The 24,408-nt window shown below is 42.4% G+C and overlaps 1 protein-coding gene across 15 annotated transcripts in view; it reads left to right on the forward strand.

Annotated features, from left to right (window-relative positions):
• The window catches only part of PPIP5K2 (diphosphoinositol pentakisphosphate kinase 2), a 79,408-nt gene that overhangs the window by 18,789 nt on the left and 36,211 nt on the right, over positions 1-24,408 (forward strand). For all 15 annotated transcript variants that reach the window (XM_077347705.1, XM_077347708.1, XM_077347704.1 and 12 more), the window contains 10 exons: positions 946-1,067; positions 6,080-6,181; positions 13,662-13,748; positions 15,008-15,087; positions 15,172-15,277; positions 17,875-17,960; positions 21,056-21,181; positions 21,299-21,420; positions 22,177-22,359; positions 23,144-23,285. In XM_077347705.1, coding sequence (XP_077203820.1) covers positions 946-1,067; positions 6,080-6,181; positions 13,662-13,748; positions 15,008-15,087; positions 15,172-15,277; positions 17,875-17,960; positions 21,056-21,181; positions 21,299-21,420; positions 22,177-22,359; positions 23,144-23,285 — 1,156 coding nt within the window. The remainder of the gene's footprint in view (positions 1-945; positions 1,068-6,079; positions 6,182-13,661; positions 13,749-15,007; positions 15,088-15,171; positions 15,278-17,874; positions 17,961-21,055; positions 21,182-21,298; positions 21,421-22,176; positions 22,360-23,143; positions 23,286-24,408) is intronic.

Consider the following 24,408-nt stretch of genomic DNA (forward strand, 5'->3'; position numbering starts at 1 on the left):
AGTAGCCGCCACTCCACCCCAAATGTGCGTTATTCCCCCCGTGCATAATGGGTCCTTGATGTCCCACCCCTGAGAAGAGCTATTCTCCTGGCACTAATGAATGCTTTCCCCTCAAAGGTCTTAGAGGGAAGATTCCACCATATCCCATACCATGCGAGACTCTGTCCGTGTGGTTCTGGCTGCCCTGACTCTGCCTCACACATTTTGTTAGATTGCCCCTTATATGAGCAGTGTCGGGATGACAGCTTTGTTGCTTTGCTGGGAAACAAGCCTTCTGCAAGTAAATCTATGACCTTGCAATTTCTGCTCTCTGACAAAGACCCAGAGGTTGCCAGAGTTTTAACTAAGATGATTTTATAATATGCTGCCTACCTTGTATTTTATCTTTTATAGTTTATTTAATCATTTTAAGATCTCTTTGGTTATGTAACCCCATGGCCTATTTTATTATTTTGTTGAAATTTTAAACCCTATTTTTATATGTCTTATACATATTTTATGCCAATAAAAGGTTACTGACTGACTGACCACTTTTCCTGCAGCTCTTTCCCCACCCCTAGAATGATAATTCTTGAGGTCATGGGATCTATGTAGAGGCATGGTTGTGAGGATCCATGGGCTAGAGTGAGGAGAAATGAGAAGATGAAATTAACTTCTTTCCTCAGTGGAGCTGAGGTTGTGGAAGAGGAAGGAAGAGCAATTTTTCATTCCAGGCGTCCTCATCCCACACAGCTGTTACTCTGTGTGGTCCCATGACTCTGGGTGTGATCTTTACAGGGGTTGGAGGAATGTGGGGAAATGTTTCCTATATGGAATGGTAGGTTACTGCCAACTGTTGGCACTTGTACTAGTAACACTTTGCTGTAGATAAATATGTAAAATATTCAAGTTCTAAAAATGGATATTTGAACTTATGCAGACTTTTGTGTTTTCTCTTCTTGACAGCAAACAGTTTGTGGCTTTGATTTGTTGCGTGCAAATGGACAATCCTACGTCTGTGATGTCAATGGCTTCAGTTTTGTGAAGAACTCAATGAAATATTATGATGATTGTGCTAAAATTCTTGGGTAATGCTTCATAAATTCACAAGTTTGGGTTTTCTTTGGCTGATCAAATTTTTCATATCATTTAACTTTTGAACTCCGTTTTTATAGCTGGATATTGTCCTCTGTGCTAAAAAAAAAAATTTACCTCAGAAAGTATATCACCAAAAGTTCATCTCAAGCACTGAAGTGTGTCTGACAACTGGTTTGTTTACTGGAATAACTTTCCCGTTTTTTCAGAGTTGTAATTAATATTTTAATATCCCACCTCTTGTTCTGTTGGCTATATTTATGCAATAATCCTTTGATCTTCTCTGATTTTATCATCCCCTTTCTGTGTCTCCTATTTAACCACTATATCTTGCTGGCTTCTAAGAAGTGGATTCTAATCTGGAGAACTGGGGTTGATTCCCTCTCCACATGTAGCCAGCTGGATGACCTTGGACTAGTCATAGTTCTCGTAGGGTTCTCACAGAGCTGTTCAGTTAGAGATCTCTCGCCCCCCCCCCCCTACTTTACAGGGTGTCTATGGGGATAGGAAGGGAAAGGAATTTGTAAGCCACTTTGGGACTCCTCTGCGTAGTGAAAGGCTGGGTATAAAAAAACAGCTCTTCTTCTTCACCATAATCTTCCTTTTTACATGGCACTCAGAATGAATATTATTATATCTCAGCTTGCCTGCACTAAGCAGAACAACATCATAACATTCCAAGTTATAGATGTGATGGGCTGGTTTCGAACTCCCATGAACAGAAGTTGATTGTGGAAACATTTGTTTATTTTTACATTTATACTTTTCCCTTCCCTAGATATGAACTAATCAAGTTGCCTCCTTCTGAATCATACTCTTGGCCTCTCAAAGTCACCATTGTCTATTCAGACTGTCAACAGCTCTCCCAGGTCTCAAGAAGAGCCTACTGCCTGGTCCTTTAAGTGGAGATGCCAGGGATTGTACCTGGGAACCTCTGCATGCCAAGCAGGTGCTCTGCCACAGGGGCACAGCCCCAGACAAAGCAAATCATTCCTACTTTCTCCTCTTGACAGTCCTCAATGGCTCTTAAAAGTTGCTGCCAAGAGTCTAAGAACTCTTAAGAGCAAGATGCATTGTGGCACAGAAGGCTGAAGGTAGAGGGGGTAATATTTATTTTTGTGACTTTTGTCACTTCTATTCCACTCCCTTATGATAGGTTGACTCAAGGCAGTGAGAATACAGTGAATTCTCTAGTTTCCCCCATCCCCCCCTTTTTTTTGCTGCATAAGTACTAATGCTGTTAGTTAGCCAGTTAATCCTTCTATATACATTGGTATGATGTTCTCTGTACTTGCAAGTTATGGATTTAATTTTTCAGATGCTTTATTTTACCTTGTAGGCAGTTATCTCTTTTGTTTCATAACTGCTCTTATTCAAGGACTAGTCTATGCAATTTAAATTTGTCATATCCTTTAGTTGAATCTATACATAATGAAATTTATTTCAGTACAAACCTTAATTCCATGACTGCCCTACATAATTATCACTTGCGTCATCAGAATATCTGTGTTTGTCTTTTGCAGAGGACTCAAAATCCTCTTATAAATTCATTCAGGTTGATAGAGGGCTCTAATGTTACTCCAGGCTGTTAGGTCTTTGCTCTGTCCCCAACAGATATGTCTCATGTTTTACATTTGTTCTTCAGCTCACTGGAGGTTGATTGATACTGGTGGCAGACCAGTAGTTATAACCTACATAGCTAAAACTCTACATTTAGGCTATCAGATATACAAATGAGGAAGGACCTTGTGCCTTGCAGGTTTCCAATTTGTCAATAGTTCAGAGAAAAGACAGTTTAAAGTGTGAACTGAGTTATGAAACTCATTATACTTGCTTTTCTGAAAGCTAATCTCCTGCTCCATTACTTTATTATTGTATGTTGACAAAATTGTAATTGTAAAAGGAAAATTACTGAACACTCCAAAACTATTTTCTGTCTGTCTTGCCCAAATGTTACAGAAATAACACCTTTGTAATTCAGTTGCCTCTCAAACCTAAGCCAGGAAAAGAGCATGGGCTTGGAAAGGCCCAGCTTTGCTCTATGCCTTGGCATCTGTATATCTCCTTGGTGAACCCCGGACCGATTCTGCATGGAAGCGTAAAGCTTGCGCCACATTCTGCTTGCAAATGCGCAGTTGGAGGCCATGCATTTGCAAGCTTCCTGATGGGAAACCCCTCCCAGGTTTTCCTGCCACCTCGTCGTGGCTTTTTGCCTTCCGACAAGGTGGCAAAGGCAAACAATACAAACTACTCCCCCTGCTCCTCGGCTTTCAATCACCACAAGCCACCAATTCCTGCACAGCGGTTGTATCGGGGACTCAAACTTCCTTCCCTCCCCCAAGCCCCAAAATTAATTTTTTAAAAGTGTATTTCTGCGTTGCCAGTTTGGTGTAGTGGTTAGGAGTGCGAACTTCTAATCTGGCATGTCAGGTTCGATTCTGTGCTCCCCCACGTGCAACTAGCTGGGTGACCTTGGGCTCGCAACGGCACTGATAAAACTCTTCTGACCGAGCAGTGATATCAGCGCTCTCTCAGCCTCATCCACCTCACAGGGTGTCTGTTGTGGGGAGAGGAATGGGAAGGCGATTGTAAGCCGCTTTGAGCCTCCTTTGGGTAGGGAAAAGCGACATATAAGAACCAATTCTTCTTCTTCTTTGAAGAAATGCCACAACACATCAACGTTATTTTTCAAACTAACACTTCCACGTTGCTATGGAGAACACCACAACAATGAAACATCTCCCCTTTTGGGGATTCTTCATGTAATGGTCTCTGTGTACGGTAGATTTTTAATAGATTGGCCATGGTAACTGGACCCCAATGAGTGATTGTGTGTTCACACTAAGGTTTAAAAACAACAGGCACAGGTGCCTAGCTGATCATCACACGCTCCCCTCTTTCCCTGTTCATACCCCACTGCCAGAAAATGCAAACAGGAATGTGTTTTTGGTGCCCGATCCCAAAATGACCGTGCACAATGAGAACATTTTATTTTTGCATGGGGAAGGTAGCTTTGCAGTCCTACAGCAGCGCAAAGCACACCATTTAAAAAAATCACGATCAGGAAATGGAGAGGAAAGGACGGGTACAAGTGCAGGCAAAACGCTGCTGAGACTGTCGCACATTTTTCCCTCCACACAGGCTTGCCCGTTTGCTCCCCGGATTGCTGTGCGGCAAGAAGTGGCAAATTGAGTTTTGGCGATTTCCCTCATCACGGAGCAAATTTGACTAAAACTCACACCAGCCACTTGAGAGCTCCAGATTGTTGCCAAACTCACTAAAACTCGAGAATGAGAGGCTGCCCTAGGGTCAAATTCCTTGTGCAGAATCGGACCAACTATGCCTAGGCTAGTGGAGCGCAGTGCAGGCATAGTGGTGCATAAATTTGCATTATGCAAGCAGTCGTCCCCATATTTCACTTTGCCAGCCATAGGGTGCCCAGGTCAGTGAAGAGGTGCACAGGCACTCAGCTTTGCTCTGTGCTGTTGTGCTGTAGCTGATGAGGAGAAGCATACCCTAAGGACCCATGACTTCAGCATGTGAGGTGGAACACAGGCACAGCACTGGCTGACTTTACCGTGTACTGGCCCAAGCAACTGGTAAAGTGCCTGCTTTTACCCTGCTGGCATGGATGTGATGAGGCCAGCAGAGAAGAGCACAACACTAACTCTGCTCCTCTTTATTCACCTCACCATGCCCACAGTGGTGAGCGCAGGCACATCGATGCCTGGCTTCAACCTCTGGCAGTTGATGTATGTAGTTTGTCTGGAGAGGGAAAGTATGGCAGTACCTGCTTTTGCCATGAAGTCTCAGCTAGGATATGATTAGCAAAGAGGAGTTTGATGGCACCTCCTTTTCCTGGCACTTCAGTGGTCTATCAGGTGAAATGAATATGGCATAAGGAGTGGGCCTAATCCTTTTCCAGAGCTGTGTTTGTCTCCCAGTCTGTACCTTTCAAGAGCTCAGATTCTCCAAAAGAACTTACTATAGCAGTGTTCATTACACTAGAGATTTTAATATCCTTCCAGAAAGATATTAACTACACGGGGACTGGTAGCAATAAAATAACTAGCAAGGACCTCCCCTTGAGTTGTTCAAGTAGAACAAATACAGAGTTGTTCAAGTAGAACAAATTTGGAGCTTTAATTAGAAACCTTGAAATAAATTTGATTTTAAAGGTAGCTCATTCTCAATTTCACTGAGAGCAAAGTATGATTTAGAGCCCTTCTCATTGCTCCTTTCTAAAATGTATTGAAGGCTGTTGCAGCTCATGTATCATGATTAGTAATATGTCCATTATTAAGGGTCTGATGTTCAGAAACAAGTCATGGGAATAACATTTCTTATGGCTCTTAAAGTATTGAATGCTGCAATGCAAGTTTGTGGTAGTTGCCATCCTAAGCATAGCTATGCCCTTTTAAGTTTATTGAAATAAATAGGCTTGGAAAGAGAGAGTTCTGCTTAGGATAGAAGTGTCAGCCTTAAGGCACAGTTCTGTTGCCTGAACACTTCCTTTCTACAGTCTCTTGAGTTAATTTTGGATCATGCTAAATTCCAGATTATCCTGAAAGTATTGCTAAATTGATTGGGTAGAGACCATGAAGTCTGGTAGGTTGTTCACTTCTTGTTTTCAATTCACTCCCATCACTGTCTTTGCTGTCAAACAAATTATTGGTTCAAAGAAGCTTGGTAGTGGGAGTGTTAAAGAAATGGAAGAAGCTAAGTAAGAAAACAAAAAGTGCTTTTAAGCAATTATCAGATTTTTAAGAATGATTTTCATACTTCATTAATGTATTTTGCAGCTAATAGTTTATCTATAACAATATTGTTGATTCTGATTAGTAGTGGCTCTTTAAAGCCTATAATGAAATTTTTGATTCATCAAACTGCTGGGTTAAAGCAGTGTATTCAAGATTTTTAGAAACATATTTTAACTACATTGTAAACTAAATTTATTTTTAGAGATAAATTATTCCTCATGAACATTTATTTTCCCCTCATTTAGAAATATCATAATGCGAGAACTCGCTCCACAATTTCATATACCATGGTCCATACCGCTAGAAGCAGAAGATATACCTATTGTGCCAACCACATCAGGGACAATGTAAGATAAAAATTACCTTTCCTAAATTATGCATACTGCTTGTTAAAATGCTTCTGATTTATCCAGTGGACCCCAACCTTTTTCAGGCCGGGGACCGGGGGGGGAGGGAGGACCGGGGGGGGGGGGAGAGTGAGGCACAGACATGCCTCCTTCCCCCTGCAGCGTGGCGCTCAAGCTTAGCTGCGCTGTGGTGGGGGGAGGCGTGGGCACATTTGTGCCTGCGCCTCCCCCCGCAGCGCAACTCTAGCCTGCCACATCTACACGTTTGCGCCCGCACCTCCCCCCTTCCTCCAGCGCGGCTAGGCTCGAGCGCCGCACCACGGGGGAGGGTGCGCCACACCATGGTGGTGGCCCGGTAGCAGGCCACAGCTCGGGGGTTGGGAAACACAGATCTATTTGATTACATTGCTTTCACTTTCAACTTTTAATTTTTTCTATAATGAAAATAACAAATGTATTGGTTACTGTTCCATTAGTACTGGTTTCTGATGATGATCAGCAGACTTACTGTATATGGGTTGGAATGGATTGACTCAAACAAGTTAATTTTGGTGCCCCGGTTCCCATGTGGGAACACAAGTCTGGAGGAGGAAGAGGTGGGTCAACCTGCCCCAGCTCAAACTCCAGCCTGTAGCCTGGCATGAAGTCTCCAGGGTGGAAACTTGCGCTCTCTCTCGCTCTCGCTCTTTCTCCTCCTGGGGCGTGGACATCTTGCTGGGTGAGATTCCACCGTCGGATCAAGGGAGGCAGAAACTTAACAGTTCTTCTTCCGGTCCCTAGATGGCACTCACCGGGCCCCTTCAGTTCAGTTTCTGCCTCGGAGGGAGAGCAGGGAGCTGGAAGATCTGAGTAGATTTCACCTCAAATCCTACCTTTAACTTCATTCCTATTCCTTTCCTACCATTTTCTCGTGTGTGGCTACCTCCTTGACAGTCTCCGCTTGTGTGTTTGCCTCTCCTCTTAAAAAAAAAAAAAAAATCCCCCCCCCCCCCACCCTGTTGGTAATTCGGCTCTGGGAAAAGGCCGTTAAAGGCAAAAACTTCCCAGCGAAGCTCCATTGCCGGCTCCGCTCGATCACAATGGCAGACGACCTCTTATCTGAAGGGGAGTTAGAGGCGCCGATGGAACCCACAGAGCAGGAGCCAAGAAGCTGGAGGGCGCGCCGAAGGCCGTCCCCAAACCAGCCAACAAGGAGGCAGGCCGCCAAGCGGCAAAACGGCGCAAGAAGTCCGATGCGCGGGAAAGAAGCAGGGAGAAGACGCCCGGTGGCCATTTTGAAGATCGGGCGGGCGGCTCCGCGGCTGCGGCCCGGTCCACACTCGCTCGCGAGGAGACCGGGGTCGAGGAGGAAGGAGAGGAGAGCCAATCCAGGAGTACAGTAAGGCCCAGTGGGCAACATTTATTATCTAAGGAATTAATTGCCTGTATTTCAGAGGTAGTCCAAGCTCAGTTAGAAAAAAGAGAAAGAGGGCCTGAAGGGCATAGATGTCGCAGGCAGGCCTCCCCTGACTCAGAGAGGGAGGAATATGGGGACTCGGTTGAACAAAGACCCTCCTGGCCCACAATAGCAGCGCGCAAAAGACCCCATTGGAGTCCTGACAGGGAGGATTACCCATCTACAGCAGATGATTCCTCAGTAAAGGAAGATGGGGAGTTTTTATCTGATGAAGAAGTGATTGAAATTATGGAATTACCTGAGGTATCCAAAAGATTCTTCAAACCAGAAGACTATCAATATTTGTTGTCTAAATGTCGTAACGCGTTGGACTTAAAATGGAAACAGGGGACGGAGGATCCAGCGGATCAGGACCCTAGAAGGCCTTATGGCAATAAAGAATATTTTCCCCCAGAGGAAGATGTTCCTAGAAACTTTCCACTGCCCGTATTTTTTGAGAAAAAATTCATAGCGGAATGGGAAAAGCCCATGGCAAACAGGCAGTTACCAGCATATACCCAAAAGCTGTATACCATGCCTGATTACGCAGAGGAGATATTAAGGACTCCTATTGTGGATGCCCCAGTAGTAGGGCTGCAATCCTATGGTCTTCTCTCGGAAGATGGTCAGGGATCTGTAAGAGATGTAATGGATAGGAAGGCAGACTTTGCCTTACGTAAAACTCATGAAACCTTAGCAATGTCTCTAAGAGCATCTTCAATAGCTTCAATTGTATCCAGAGCCACGATCATGTGGGTCAAGAAGCTGATTCAACTGTTGCCAGAATCAGATAAGAGAGTGGCAGAAGGAATGAATAGAGTACTAAAAGCAGCTTGTTTTTCAGCAGACGCCACCTTGGACACATCCATCTTCAACGCCAGAGCCATGGCCACAGCGGCAGCAGCGAGAAGGACACTGTGGCTGAGAGCATGGCAGGCAGACACGAAAGCGAAATCAATCGTCACTGCTTATCCATTTCATGGATCGAAACTTTTCGGAGAGTCTTTGGACAAGGTCCTGGTGGAGACACGTGATAAAAAGCTCGTAATGCCAAGGAACTTGCGGTGAACGGATAGAAGGTTCTCCCAACCTGCAGGTAACTCCTTTCGCTCCTTCGGCTCATACAAAAAACAGAGACAAGACAGGAGATCTAGCTGGTCCAATGCCAGACAGAACTTCAGGGGTGGCTACTCCAACAGATTCCAGAGAGGAAACCCTCTTCCAAAGCAGGAAAGAGAGGGAAAACCTCACAAGGCATGACTCCATCATTCCGGTGGGAGGAAGACTGGCCCTGTTCTTGGATCAGTGGACAAGATACCAGGCAGACAGCTGGTCGTTGGAAATAATAGAACAGGGTTATGCCATAGAATTCTTCAAGTTCCCACCAAATCACTTCATTCAGTCACCCTACCCAAGATCAAAACTAAAGCTGGAAAGAACTCAAGCCGCCATACAACACCTGATCGACATCAGGGCAATAGAACCCGTGCCTCAAGGACAGGAAAGGACAGGAGTGTACTCGGTATTCTTCACAGTACCCAAATCCAACGGGGACTGGCGAGCAGTGTTAGATCTAAAGTTCCTGAATCGCTTCATCAAGCTTCGCCATTTCAGGATGGAAACCCTCAAATCCATTTCGGAAGCGATACAAAAAGGAGAGTACCTCACATCATTATTTAGACGACCTGTTACTGAGGGCTCAGTCCCTCCAACAAGCCAACAGCCACAGCGCAATCGCGTTGCAAATCCTTCAAGACTTCGGGTTCGTCGTGAACCTTCAGAAGAGTTCGCTAATCCCGTCTCAGTGCCTTCAGCATCTGGGGGTACTGATAGATATGATGGCATCCAGACTCTTCATGACAGAAAAGAAGGTACAAAAAACCAGGGAATTGGCAAATCAGATAATAAAAGGAAGAACGTCGTCCCTAATGACGCTAGCAAGTATGATGGGCGTCTTGGTGTCGAATTTGTGTACAGTGGAATGGGGAAGACTGCATTCTCGCCAGCTTCAGAGCTTGTTGCGTCCATTCCAACACCAGATTTCGATAAAACTGGACAAGAAATTAAAGGTACCACAAGCCGTAAAAACCAGCTTATCCTGGTGGACCAAGAAGGACAACCTGTCGAAAGGAAAGCTATTCGGCCCCAGGCTGGAAAAACAACTGTTCACAGATGCCAGTCTGAGAGGTTGGGGAGCCACGCTGGAGAGCCATTCAGCCCAGGGAAGATGGTCCTCAGAGGAATCGACACTTCCAATAAATGTCCTGGAAATGAAGGCGGTCTTCAGGGCTCTACAACACTTCCAATGTCGAATAAAAAACACTCATGTGTTGGTAAGAACGGACAACATGGCAACGAAGGCCTACCTAAACAACCAAGGCGGATCCAGGTCCTCAAACATTCACAGGGAAGCCATGAAGACCTTGTGTTGGGCGGAAGCCAACCTGTTGTCGATAAGGGCAGAATACATAAAGGGAAAAGAAAACATCTAAGCAGACTGGCTGAGCAGAGCGATGGTGTCCGCAGCAGAATGGCGTCTGAAGCCGGAAATCTTCGCCTGGATAACATCAATCTTCGGTCAGCCAAAACTGGACCTGTTTGCAACAGCGGACAACAGTCAGCTGCCCAGGTTCTTTTCCCGGTACTTCCATCCTTCAGCGGAGAAGACGGATGCACTGTTGGCCCAGTGGCCAAGGGGCTTGCTTTACGCCTTCCCGCCGTTCCCGGTGATCACACGGCTGCTCGCGAGAGTGAAAGAGCTCAAGGCAGAGGTGATACTAATAGCTCCAAGATGGCCTCGTTGACCGTGGTTTTCAACCCTGGTGTGCATGTCGGTGTGGGACCCGCTGCAGATTCAACCGGACATGCTCCAACAAGGTCCTATTTGGCATCCGGATCCGGAATGGCTCCAACTGACCGCCTGGAGGTTGAGCGGGGCCACCTGATGACGGAAGGCTACAGTATGGAAGTGGTTGAGACGATAATGGCGTCCAGGCGCCAGTCGACCAACAGATCTACAATGCCTCGTGGAAGGCATTCGTTCGCTGGTGCCGGCGGAAGAAGGTGGACCACCTGTCTCCAAGACTACGAGATGTCTTACAGTTCCTTCAAGATGGTCTGGCACAAAAGTTGGTGGCTACTCTTCGGCGACAAGTGGCAGCCTTGGTGTCTGTCCTTCCAAATTTTAAAGGCAAGCTGATATCTAAGCATCCTCATATCATCCGTTTCCTCAAAGGGGCCACCCAAATCCAGGGCCCAATTGCCCATAGATTCCCCACTTGGAATCTGAATAAAGTTTTAACGGGAATGACAAGACACCCCTTTGAGCCAATAATGGACATTTCATTGAAACATCTGAGGATGAAGACAATCTTCCTTACGGCAGTGACTTCAGCCAGAAGGATATCAGAGCTGGCAGCTCTATCGGTCAGGAAAGAACTCTGCATCTTTCACAAGGATAAAGTGGTATTAAGAACGGATCCAGCCTTCAAACCGAAGGTGCTGTCCAACTTTCATCTTAACCAAGATTTGGTCCTACCATCTTTTTGCCCAAAACCGGTCCATCCGAAGGAGATAATTTGGCACACTCTGGATGTGCGGCGCTCTTTAAAGGCTTATATTATCAGAACAGAGAAGATGAGAAGGTCTGATTCGTTATTTGTGTCTATTGCAGCCCCAAACCAGGGCTCGAAGCTGTCCAGCAGGGCTATCAGTAGTTGTCTCAGAGCAGCCATTGCTGAAGCATACTTGGCTCAGAAGTTGACGCCGCCACCTGGTATTACAGCTCATTCAGTAAGGAGTACGGCAACGTCAGCGGCCTTGTTTGGCAGAGCATCGATTCACGAAATTTTCAGAGCAGCAACGTGGGCCAACGCCTCGACATTCATTCGCCATTACAAGATAGACGCTTACAGCTCAGCAGAAGCAGCGTTTGGGCGAAGAGTGCTGCAAAACGTAATCAATACAGATGACGATGGCCCACCCTGAATTTACGGACTGCTATGGGAGGTCCCAGCAAGATGTCCTCGCCCCAGGAGGAGAATGACTATTGAATACATACCGAGAAAGGTCCTTCTCTCCTGGGGTATAAGAGGACATCTTGATCCCTCCCTTCCATCGTCAAGTAGATTAAAAAAAAAAAAAAGATACTTGGCCGCAGGGCATCTGGAAGTTGTCCCAGAGCAGAGTTATCTACACGTCATCATGTGTTTTTTCCGTATTGTTGATTGTTATGTGTCTCTAGTTCTTCTTCTGTTAGGAGGTTCCTAGGTTATAAGTTGTGGTTATGAATGCCTGAGATACGAACAGCTATGGCCGAACTGAAGGGGCCGGGTGAGTGCCACCTAGGGACCAGAAGAAGAACTGTTAAGTTCCTGCCTCCCTTGATCCGACAGTGGAATCTCACCCAGCAAGATGTCCTCTTATACCCCAGGAGAGAAGGACCTTTCTCGGTATGTATTCAATGGTCATTCTCCCCCCCCCCCCAAAAAAAAAGTCTCTTTCGCTCCAGAGAGGACCCAAAGTAGCTTTTATAAATTACTTTCACAAAGTTTTTTTTTTTCAAACTGAACTATGGCTACTGCACAACCAAAAACGAACTGTAGGCAATATAGTGTGTTTTGAATAACCAGTAGACCTAACACCAGGAAGAGGTATGGGTTGGTTTCATTATGAATGTGTCTTTGGGAACCAAGGGGCTGGTAGTTCCAAAAAGTTTGAGAATCAGTGATATAGCTCCTGATACTAGCCAAGATACAGCATTTTGTACCAACTGGAGTTTCTGAGCTGACTTCAACGGAAGAGCTATGTAGAGTTCATTGGAGTAGTTTAGTCTTGCTGTTACCATGATGTTTATCCAGGTAATCAGATCTGCTCAGTCTGGGCAGGAGGGCATCTTCTGGGCTAAATGAAGTTTGAAGAAAAGGGTTTTTGTTTTGTGTTTTGCAGCTATGTTAACATGCTTTTCCAAGAGTCATGTTGGTTCTAGTATAACTCCTAGGCTGTTAACTGAGTGAGCAAGGGTCTACTGAATTCTGTCAAAAATTGGAAGCACAAAAGACCTCAGGCTTCCCAGTTAGCATTACCTCCATTTTGTCAGGATTCAGTAGCAATGTGTTCACACTTAACCATTCAACCATTGCAGTTATGCAGTGGTTCAAGATCTCTAAACCTCAACGGGAGATTTGACTAGAGAGATGATTAAGCGTTGTCACCATATTGATGGCATCCAGTTCCAGTAGTATGAATGATTTCTCCCAAGAGTTTTACACAGTGATTTAATAGCTTGGATAACAAGACTGTATTCTGTGAAATCCCACAGGACAACTCTCATCTTGATGATATCTAGTCTCCAACAGGGATCCTTGTATTCAGTCCCTAAGAAACAGTTTAAACAAATGCAGAGCGCAATCCATGATACCTATTGCTGGCTCTTGACATCACAATGAGATATCATAGTCCATGGTATCCAAGGCTGCAGGTAGTAGCAAAGAGGCATGGCCTTTGTTCATATTCAGGTGGAAATCATCAGCTATAAACCCTAGACATTGGAACATTGCCAGTTGATCTTTGTAAGATCTAGTATTTCATTGTCAATCTGAAAGCCATAAAGATATTTTGGCTATTCAGGTTTTTGAACTTGTATGCCAATTATATTAACTTGTAACTATGAATTTTTATGTTTTATGCTTTAATTGTGGCTTATTTTGGAGCATTGTTAAAAAGTGAACCATAAATAGCCAAATGAAGCTTGGCATTCCAAAATTTACTTTCAAAAGCAATGATGGTGACTTCTAAGCATTCCTTTAAAGTTAATTTCTTTTTGTTACATTGATTTTGTATCTTTGACTCACCCTTGAGGGGTGTACCAGCATTCGGGTTTTGTATTCTTGCAACTGTCTTGAGCACATTAACAGAAATGTGGTATACAAATTTAATACGTTTCAGCTGTTTTTATATCAGTGACTTAATTGATCTATATAATTTTAAATATTAATTGAAATCTTAGAACTGGGAAGAATAACTATGCTTTTTGTATATTTAAAGGATGGAACTTAGATGTGTTATTGCTGTTATACGACATGGGGATCGGACACCAAAACAAAAAATGAAAATGGAAGTTAAACATCAACGGTATGTGATCAGCTGAAAAAGGCAGAAATGGATTAATCTTTATTTTTTTCCTGAAGATAATTTCTTGCTTTTGCCAAGGGCCTAGGGTATCTGCAGTGTCATAAAGGTTATCGTTGTGTACTGCATATCTCTAGTTTGTGGTGTCATACAGATTTTGAGTAGCTTTTACAATGTAATTATAATTTAGAATATATCTGCATCATTGTCCATTGTTACACTACCTAACATGCTAGTGCTATTTTTTGTATTTCCTGCACATATCTACTATTTGCTTTGGGGGATGTGGGTTTTTAGTTTTTGTTGTCTTAATTTTAAAAATAACATGGTGCTTAAAATCTCTGAATTTGACAGTGCATTCCTTCCATGCTGTTGGTATGAAAAGAACAATTCTGAGATACTTCTGTAAGATCTTACCTGAAAAATATGAAGCTCTTGTAACAGAAGAGAAGTGACAGGACATTGTTCAGAAAAAGTGGACATTCCAAAGTGTTGGTCTAGACAAAAATTGGGGGCATCACGTGAAGTTCAGGACGGACCTCTTCAAAGTCATATTCATTTTATTTTACAAATGAACCCAGATATAGTATACCAGGTAGGATAGGCTATTCCATGAAGCATGGGCTGTACAGACCATTTCAGCATTTTTCAGGGTAATGAATTCCAGAATGCCTGGTGTCAACATGCTCTGTTAATACATTAGCTCTTTCAAAAATGGGTAAGAAAGAAATTTCTGTGAATATTGAAATATCTCTTCTGGTATCTAGGCTGGTATCTGGTATCACTGAATACATGCAATGTTCATAAGGAACGAAACAGGATTACATTTACCTATAACTATTGTTCATTGAGAGGTTTGCTGTGCAGGCACACATTCCTCTCCTTTTGGTGCTGTGGGATCCTGTGCTCATGAGGTCCTTTCCAGAGGCAGCAACAAAAGGGCTGAGGGAAAGAGGGCTCCCATCACATTCCATCTGGGGCAAGAAAAAGCTGGCCCAAGGAAGCTTTAAAGGAAAGAGTTCCACAGTAGGTCTGTGTAAGCATGGTTGCATGTTGGACTACACAGAAGTCACAGAAATAAGCTTGTTGTGTGTGAACATTCATGTTCATTCCAGATAGCAATTTGCCACATAATTTGCCTTAGCTAGACAACTGTGTTTGTGCCATTTTCACTGCCATAAACATTGAGTCAAGTACAAGACTTAGTGACAACTGGCAGACTAATCCACAACTGTTCTAATAATTATGTGTTTCTTTTAAAGATTTTTTGATCTTTTCGAAAAATGCAATGGATTTAAGTCTGGGAAACTAAAACTGAAAAAACCTAAGCAATTACAGGCAAGTGTGTTAGTCTTCCTTGTTTTTCTACATTAAAATACTGTATCTTTATAAATTGCTTACACAATATACCATTCTTTTCAGGAAGTACTTGATATTGCAAGACAGCTTTTAGTAGATCTTGGACAAAACAATGACTCTGAAATTGAGGAAAGCAAGGCTAAACTTGAGCAATTGAAAACTGTGTTGGAAATGTAAGTGTTTAATTTCAAAATCTCTTGACGAACCAAGATTATTTTTCAGAATATACATAGATTTTAGCAGATATTGAGAGGAAATAGACTTCATTCTCAAGATGGTTTGTTACATAGAATCAGTTAGTGACACTAGTAGGCTACTACCTTTTCCAAATTAATATTGGCTTTTCAAAATGTTAGCACGTAATCTGGTTGCTTTTCTTTTCTTTTTTCCTTTTTTTTTTTACATTTTTAACCTGTGTTCTGCCTGAATAGTTTTTACAAAGAACATTATTAAAACTGTTATAACATAGCATAAAGCTATTGTAGTATTACCATCATTAAAGTAAGACCAGGAGAAGGAAACATAGATCAAGTGTACAAAAACAGCAACAATGGATTATCTGTTCTAAAAAAGATTATAACAAAACAAGCTGAAAGGCCCATTGCATGGCTGAATGCAGCGGGCACTAGCGGGGCATTGTTTGGGGGAGGAGAGGCTGAGGGAGGCAGGGCCACGTAGGGGAATGCGAGCTCCTATGGTGTGCGTAGGGCGTCAAGGGGAGGGGGTTGCAGCACTGGGCGAGGTGGTTCTCGGGTGAGCTGGCAGCGGGATCGCGGGACAAGAGCTGATGGCTCTTTGCGGGCAGCAGGGTGGAGGCACAGTAGGCAAGTGTTCCTGGGGTTGGCGGCATCCCATGGGGTTTACAGGCTTCTCAGGGCATCTGGCCCCAGTCGCAGGTGGCTCTCTGAGTCAACGGGCATTGAGTGTGTGTGCTCACGGGGCCTGGGCTAGGGCTTCTGTCGGGAGCAGGGGGTGTCCCCGGCTGCACTCACGCGCGGTGTTGGCTGCTGTGTTGTCACGCCTGGTGGCTCCGTTGGTTTAAGTAAGAATCAGGTTAAATAAAAAAATATTTTAAGCTTTCACTGGATAGATAGCTGTTGTCAAGAATCAGGCTGAGCCCAGCTTGTGGAGTCCCAAGTAAAAGCACATCCGAAATCCAACAGCCGGTTGCAAATTTCCAAGAAGAGCTTTATTAGGCAAAGTCCACAGAAAGCTAAAGCAGGCCAAGATCTTCCTGAGCAAAGATCTTGATAATAACAAAGTACAGGGGGATCAGGTGGGGCAGTTATAGGGCTCACCAGATAGGGGAGGGGGACCCAGGAGGTTTTGGTGGGAGAGCAGAAAGAGGTGACAAAAGAGAGCCTGTTCCCAGGCTGCCAGATGGCCAGGAGCCTTATCGGGAGGTTGGCACATTGTTGAGACTTTGCTGTCTCCGCAAGGACACTTACAGTAAGATTGATACATTTGGTGAAGCTCCTCACCCGCTGGGAAAGGAAGGGAGTGAAGTTCTCAGAGGACAGGTTTATTGCTTTATGGCCTTGGCCAGAGCCGGCCGGAGAAGACATAGAAGTGTGAGAATACGCAGGGTCGGGAAGGACCAGGATGGCATGAATCAAGGGGTTCATGACAGCTGTGAGGAACATATTCTGTAATCAAGGCAATACAATGCCAGTTTAAGCCTATTTTATTTTATTGATTGATTTTTATCCTGCTACTCTTGATAGCAACTGGTGGCAGGTTACAACAGTATACATAAAATGTCTGTTTAAATCCCCAGTTAAAACTACACAACCCAACAAGAGATAAGCGGCAAAATTCCCACCCACCCCCAACCAGCCTATCCAGGCAACCATCTACCTTGGGGTATGGGGTTTGCCAATGTTCTGGTGCTGCCGGAGGAGGGGTCCTTGGTCTTCTTGGCTCTAACCTCAACCAACATTTGTGCTGAATGTACTCCATGTAGATACAACAGTTAAACTGACTTTGTGCAAAATGGCATTTAGAGGTACACTAAATAAGGAATTTCCTTCTCATAGCAATATGTGTCTGTTGACTTCAATGACCGCTTTAATTTCTGTTTACCTGGATTCCCATTTCATTTAGGTAATATTTAAAGGAAAGGGCAGGTTGTAGAGAATGAGAGTTGAATGTAGGAATGCTTTATTTGTTTATTACATTTTTGTACCCCCACCCTCCTTGTGGCATACCAGCCATCTGTCTAATATTGCTGTTACGTTGGGCTGATTCAAAGCAACTTTATAGTTAGCAGAATATAATTTTGGATCTTTTCTGTATTATGCTACTGCAGCAGAAGGTGATAGATGTTTGATCCACCCAAACTACTACACTGTAGTGTACTTTAAGTCTCTCCTCCCCACCACCATGCTATTTCCTCGGAGTACCGAGATGAATCAAGCAGAGTGCTATTATTTATTGTTTTATATATTGATGAGGTTTTAAATTGATGTATGTTCTGACATAAAAATGAACTCTTCTCAAGAAATAACAAGTCGAGAACACAACTAAGGTGATTCTTCCTTGACATGCTAATTCTGTAAATGTAGCAAATTTTTGAAGTGGCAGGGCATTCAAACATTTGCAGAATGGTATGGTGATACAATGTTTCCCAAACTGTATTCCTTATGGTTTCTCCTCAATATCCACCAGCTAATATACATTGTTTTTTATCTGATAATTAATATTAACAGATGTTTCCCAGTACATCATAGTTATAATGTTTCCCTCACATTTGTTCATTTGCTATCCATAGGTATGGACATTTTTCTGGTATAAATCGAAAGGTTCAGTTGACATACCTCCCTCATGGTTGTCCCAAAACATCTAGTGAAGAAGAAGGTATTGTGATACCAATTGTTTAGTAATAAATTGTTGCAATTTGATTTGCCTATTGGATTTTGTTATATTAGGCTAATTGAAAGTAATAGCAGTGAAAAATGTTTATTTTATTACTTGAACTTTCAGCAGACACTGATAATTTTGCCTAGCTTCTTTCAGAACCACATAATGCACCGGTACAGAAGCAGCTCTAGAAAGTTCTATAGTTATAGACTAAAAACTGGTGCTGAGATCCTGAAGTAAGATATCATACCACAGCTCTTACTCTTGTTAGAGAAGCAAACATTTTACTGCACAGTTTTCTTTTATTAATCACTTCATTTTCAGCAGTTCTTCATTTATTATCTCAGAGAATTACCGCAGCTTTCTCTGTCTCTTTTCATAGCTTTAACCAAAATAGTACGTTATTTACATTGCCCTTTTAAAACGTATCCATGTTTATCTTCTTTCACTCTCTCAATTCGCATATGGTACAACAGCCTTCCGTTAATCATTGCCATGTTTTAGGAGGCAAATTTCCACTGACAGACAGATATACAGACCGTGCAGTGCCAGCACTTCATTGACATAATGGGATACCACCACAGCCACCTACTTGGTACCAGCCCCAGTCCCACAGTGATATCCACTGTGGTGTCCATGGCACTGCAGTCCATTCTTCCACCAATATTATGGGCATCTGCTGTGCAACCAACGTTGTCTTGGCCTTCTGTTGTTCCACTAGTGGCCTTCTGCCTGTATGCTACATTTATTTATTTACTTAATTTGTATTCTACCTTTCCCAGGAGACTCAAAGTAGCTAATATTAGTCTCCTTTCCACCATTTTCTCCTCACAACTCTGTGAGGTGTGTTAGGCTATACTGACTATATAGCTAACTTTGCTGCAAGGTTCCATTGCATTGAATATGTGCTCAGTTCCTAGTATTGCTTTGTGTGCCATTCACTGTACAGATCCTGAAATCAGCTCTTCTCTCACACATCTTGTGCACTGGCTATGTTGCTGACTGATAAAGCACACACTTTGGTAATGATATGCTCTGCAATTATGAAACAAGAGCCCATCTTTGTCCCTGATAATCTCAGTCAATATGCCTAGCCCAAAAATATCTCACCATGGAACTGCAAAGGAGAGATATCAGTCTTTTCGTAAAGTCACTGAAATGAAGTACCTCTTGGGTTAGTCAGAGGCCACTGATAAATCTTTTCAATTCTGATAATTTTAATAGTATCAATCAAGGATGCTCGTCAAACTGTTAACAGTCCTGTCCACATCCAGATGACCAGAAAACATATATCTGGTACAAAATCTGTGTTGTCTTCTTAACAAATTTCTCCTCCAAATACAGAGCTGTCTAGAGCTGTCCACTCTGGATGAGCAGACAGAGGACAGAATCTGAATATTATGGTGCAAATGTTATATTCTGCTGTGGCCCGGTGGGTGAAAAATGAATGATTGGATCTCAATACCACTTGTCAGACAAACTCATACCAATTCTAAGAGTTATCACAGAAGACAAGAAAAACGCTATACAAATCCGCTGAGGACAAAGATTATACGTTGGTTAAACAACAAGAGAATGTAATTCCTCATGAAGCTGACTATGCATCCAAAACGACTTTAAGGTCTCCATCATTACACAAGATTTTGTTCTCTCTCTTGCCCCTGATACCAAGAGCAAGCTTTTGTTCTTGGCATCCAACTGAAGAGATTGTGGAACAAATGAGTAAGGGCAAGAAGCAAGAAGCAGCCTATCATCTGGGTGTGTCACAAGCTTTATCCAGGTTTTCTTGAGGGTGGCCTTAGTCGTCCTCTTTGCAAGGAACTTTCCCATACTTCTCTCTGGAATTTATTGACTGGAAGAATCATTAGACATCTGTTAAAAACTTGGATCATGTTTGCTACAAAACCAAACAACTAAACTAAACCTGCCTAGATCAATCACGGCCTTTGACTTTTCCATGCTATTTGTTCCCTTGCAAATTTAGGCTTGAAACTAGGATAGAACCTTTCTTCCTAATTATGAGATTCTATCACTGAACGACTCATGGATCCTTGCAATAATCTGTGTTGGGTATGTTGGAATTTAAAAAAAATACTTTGTCCTGTCCTATTTTGTCCCAGCATAACTGACACACATGAATGCTTCCATGGAAAAAAATCATTGCTGAAAAAGGGAGCCATAGAACCTGCCTCATTCCTTCAGCAGGGAATGGAATTCTGTTCCAGACAGTTTGTAGAGAGACTACTAGGGAGAGAGAATAAGGGGAAGCTGAGAACTAGTGCAGTTGCTAGAGTCTCAGACAATGGTCTGAAGGACCGAAGTTCAAATTTGCATTCTACAGTGGTAGCTTCCTGGGAGAACTTGGGACATTGACTCTAGCTCAGTGTAATCTACCTCACAGGATTGTGCGAATTAAATGGAGGCGAGGAAAATGGAATAAAACATTGTGTTCTCAAAGGCTATAATTGATCTGGAGAGAATGCAGATACTGTTTATAGCACAATTTTAGCAAGCTTGAGGTCCCTGCATGAAGCTAGTGACCAGGCATGTTTCATCAGACCTTCCCCCTGTCACTGACTCGCCAAACCATAAAAATCCAGCTGACCTCTCCCTTGCCGTCACATCTTTGCAAATGCAATCCAGCAGAGTTTTTCCAGGTCATGAGTAGGTTTTGTTCATGAGTCCTACCTTGTAAAATATTATGAATTTACAGATAAACCTTCTCATTCACTATTACTTTGATACTGTGGTTCAGTCTCAAGATGCTGTTGGAGTGCTATCTGCCTAGCTATGTGGCTGACTTTTAGTTGGCAAAGCCTGAAGAAGCAGCCAAGCTGTGCAGCCAATCTCTTTAGACTTTCCCTTTATTGCTGATAGTTTCAACTGAACAATTTGGTAATAAATGCTTCTCTTTGCAGGAGGGTATATTCCAACTAACTTAAAATGGTTAAGATCCTTCCTGAAGAAGGTGTTCATGGACCAGAATGATCTGAATAATTATTCCCTGGTGGCCAACCAATTTTGCACCCCACCCCCTGCTGCCATTTTGATTGCCTATTACTTTTTCATTAATTTATTTTGCATGCATTTAGATAGCCACAAAGATGAGCCATCTCTACTCTTGGTTCTAAAATGGGGAGGAGAACTGACTCCTGCAGGCAGAGTTCAAGCAGAGGAACTAGGAAGAGCTTTCCGGTGCATGTACCCAGGTGGACAAGGTATCATATTTCCTTCACATTGATAGAGTAAGAGGCTATAATATAGAAAAAGTGCAATAACTTTTTAAAACGGAAACACCAACAGATTGTGAAGGTGTTTTGTTCTTCCTTTGGTAGGAGACTATGCTGGATTTCCTGGATGTGGTTTACTGAGGCTACATAGCACCTATCGGCATGATCTCAAAATATATGCTTCTGATGAAGGAAGAGTTCAAATGACTGCAGCAGCTTTTGCAAAGGTACTATGAGAAATTATCTTTAAAATGAAAAATGATAATGAAGTAAATTCAAGAAACTTTAGGGCATCATCAGTGTGACTTAGTATGGAACCAAATATGGCTATTTTAAAAAGAAAAGTCCTCAGTGGTCAGACTGGATGTGATGATATCTTCATGGCTGCCATGAGGGGACCACCACCATTAAAATAAATAAACAAATTCTCTGAGGGCCTGATTCCAGTAAAGCCTGCCAATATAGCAGGCTGAGATGCTCTTGTCTCCCCCCCCACCCCCTTCCCTGCACTTTGTCAAATGCCAAAATAACTGCTTGGCCACCGCTTCCAGCAGTTGCAGCATTTGAATAGGCAAGGAAGGGGACAAGAACCTCTGCTACAGACCTGATCAGGCTCTCATGACTTTTGTAAATGACTTTAAAATGACAGTGTAATTTGGCTCTAAGTTAAGGATGTTGGATATGTTGATGGGCTACAAAAAATGCCTGTGCATATAGGAAATAGATTTTTATGGGACTGGAAGGTTTCTTGGAGATGTTTTACAGAAATGGAAATAACAGAGCTAAACATTTGCCAATGATACACGTGTGAACCAAGCAGCATTCTCTTTGCGTTTTTTCATTTCTATTATGCCTTAAAACTTTAGCAGTATTGGGAATTTAGAAGTGGTAGCTCTCATAAACACTAATTTAAAGTATGTGTTTTATTTTTAAGGCTCTTTACTACTTTTTCATTTACTGCTCACTAATTTCATTCGTTCCAGGGATTGCTTGCTTTGGAAGGAGAGCTCACTCCCATACTTGTACAGATGGTTAAAAGTGCTAATATGAATGGTCTGCTTGACAGTGATAGTGACTCTCTTAGCAGCTGCCAGCATCGTGTAAAGGCACGACTTCATGAAATACTTCAGAGAGACAGAGACTTTACCTCTGAAGACTATGAAAAGGTTCGAAGATTGTCTCTTAAGAATAGTATATAGTGGTCTATGTGCATAAAGAATGTTTGGATTTGTTTTTTGAAAGATGATTGTATACATAAGCCTCTACTTAATATATAGCAGCAGTTACATGTGTTGAAGTATATCGATAAATACATTTACATTAAGGGATGGTTGTTTTTATAATTCATGTTTCCAGCTGATCTAGGAAAGGTAATATATGGTTTATTATATTATATTATTTATTCATGTTTATATTTCTAGACCGCTGCTCCCAGTAGACTGGCTCACGGCGGTTTCCAGTAGAAAAAAACCCCATAATATCACATTAAAAACATGTATAAAATCATATATAAAGGTTTTGGAAATTGAATTTTGATATGAGTCTCTAATTATGATTTGAAAGCAAAGATATAGTTTATAGAAACCATTGAGTGAGGAAACTTTGGCACAGAAGGCAAAAGTCCTTAGAGTTGGCTGTTCCATCTAACCAAGACGTGTCAAAAATAGTATGTAGCTGTTAGACTTAAAGTCCTTATTACATGTTGCTTAAAAAAACACCAAATGAATTATGCTGAACAGAATTTAAGTATTCTCTGGAATTGTATTTAAAGTGCCCCAGAGTAATAAATACACTGGATGTTAAATTAGCAACGTATTTTGAGACTCAAATGGTATGTTAATATTCTGCTTCTGTTTAGAGAGCAATTTTTAATAAGAACACAAGACCAGGTAGCTATGATGTTTAACTCTTCTTCTTTTATTTATTTATTTTTTTTGTCTGGCACTTCAGCTTGCTCCATCTGGCAGCATTTCTCTGATAAAATCAATGCAAGAGATTAAAAATCCTGTTAAAACATGTGACAAGGTGTATTCCTTGATTCAGAGTTTAACTTCTCAGATAAGACAACGGATGGAAGAACCTAAGTCTGCAGGTAGACTGTTTAGTTTAAATATACTATAATATTAAAGCTGATCACCATTATCACTCATTAATCATGTAACATGGTTGCTTATGATTTTAGACAAATGATTTTGCGTAGGTAATACTTAAGCCAACATTACTGTACTGCTATGAATAGTATTTCTGAATTTATTTATTCCCTCTTGATCCAGTCATCTTGGGGCAGGTTACATATACACAATAAGTCTACATAGTAAACACATTCAATAAATATACATTCAAAATTCAGTAAACTACCTTCTAAAATCCATTTAAGTTACATTAAACTGACAACTCATGGCCGTTCTGTTGGTTTATACAAAGAGCTGGTTATCTGATGAGTCCTACACCTAGGGGAGGAACCAACAGAGGATGGCATGGTGGCAGGGAGGTCCACATGATGTTTAGATTTTCCATTTGTGCTTGTCTGGCCGAAGACCTGGCGGAAGACCTCCATCTTGCAGATCCTGTGGAACTGTGCTAGTTCTGTCATAGCCCTGATGTTCTCCAGGAGCTCATTCTACCAGGCTGTGGCCTGGGCTATCTGCACTTCTTTGAGGCTGGCGATCACAACTTAGTTAGCCATAGCTACCAAAGTGTTCTCCATTGGATATATACAGACAGGCAGTCCTCAGATCCTGTTCATTTTTATTGTATTTATTACATTTTTATACTATCTTCCCTTGCCGCTCAGGGCAGTTCACAACATAATCCAATATAGCTGTAATCTGGCTGAAATCTGAGAAATTAATATTGAATTCAAAAAGCAAAATACTTAATGGAAATATATCTACAGTAATTTGTTTATGCAGCATTTGTAGGCCAGGATGCAAAAATACATCTTAGACATGTCCAAAAGATCCCCCCCTTTGAATTAGAGATCCTAATACCAAGTTTTCAAAAGATCCCTGGTTTTTAAGCAGGTCTGCAATGTGGCATGGAGAGCTTTTCAAGAAACTCAAGTCTAGGTTCCTCTTGTGATTAGTTGGTACCAGCTTTTCCAGTCTATCGTGTTTTGTCATCTTTGCAGCACGGCTTGCTTATTACTAGACTTCCTTAAGAGCCAAGCTGCATGCATTGCTTTTTAATAAGTTATGTCTGGGTTCCTTGTATCT

The sequence above is a fragment of the Paroedura picta genome, chromosome 7 (assembly GCF_049243985.1).
Source record: "Paroedura picta isolate Pp20150507F chromosome 7, Ppicta_v3.0, whole genome shotgun sequence".
NCBI lineage: Eukaryota > Metazoa > Chordata > Lepidosauria > Squamata > Gekkonidae > Paroedura > Paroedura picta.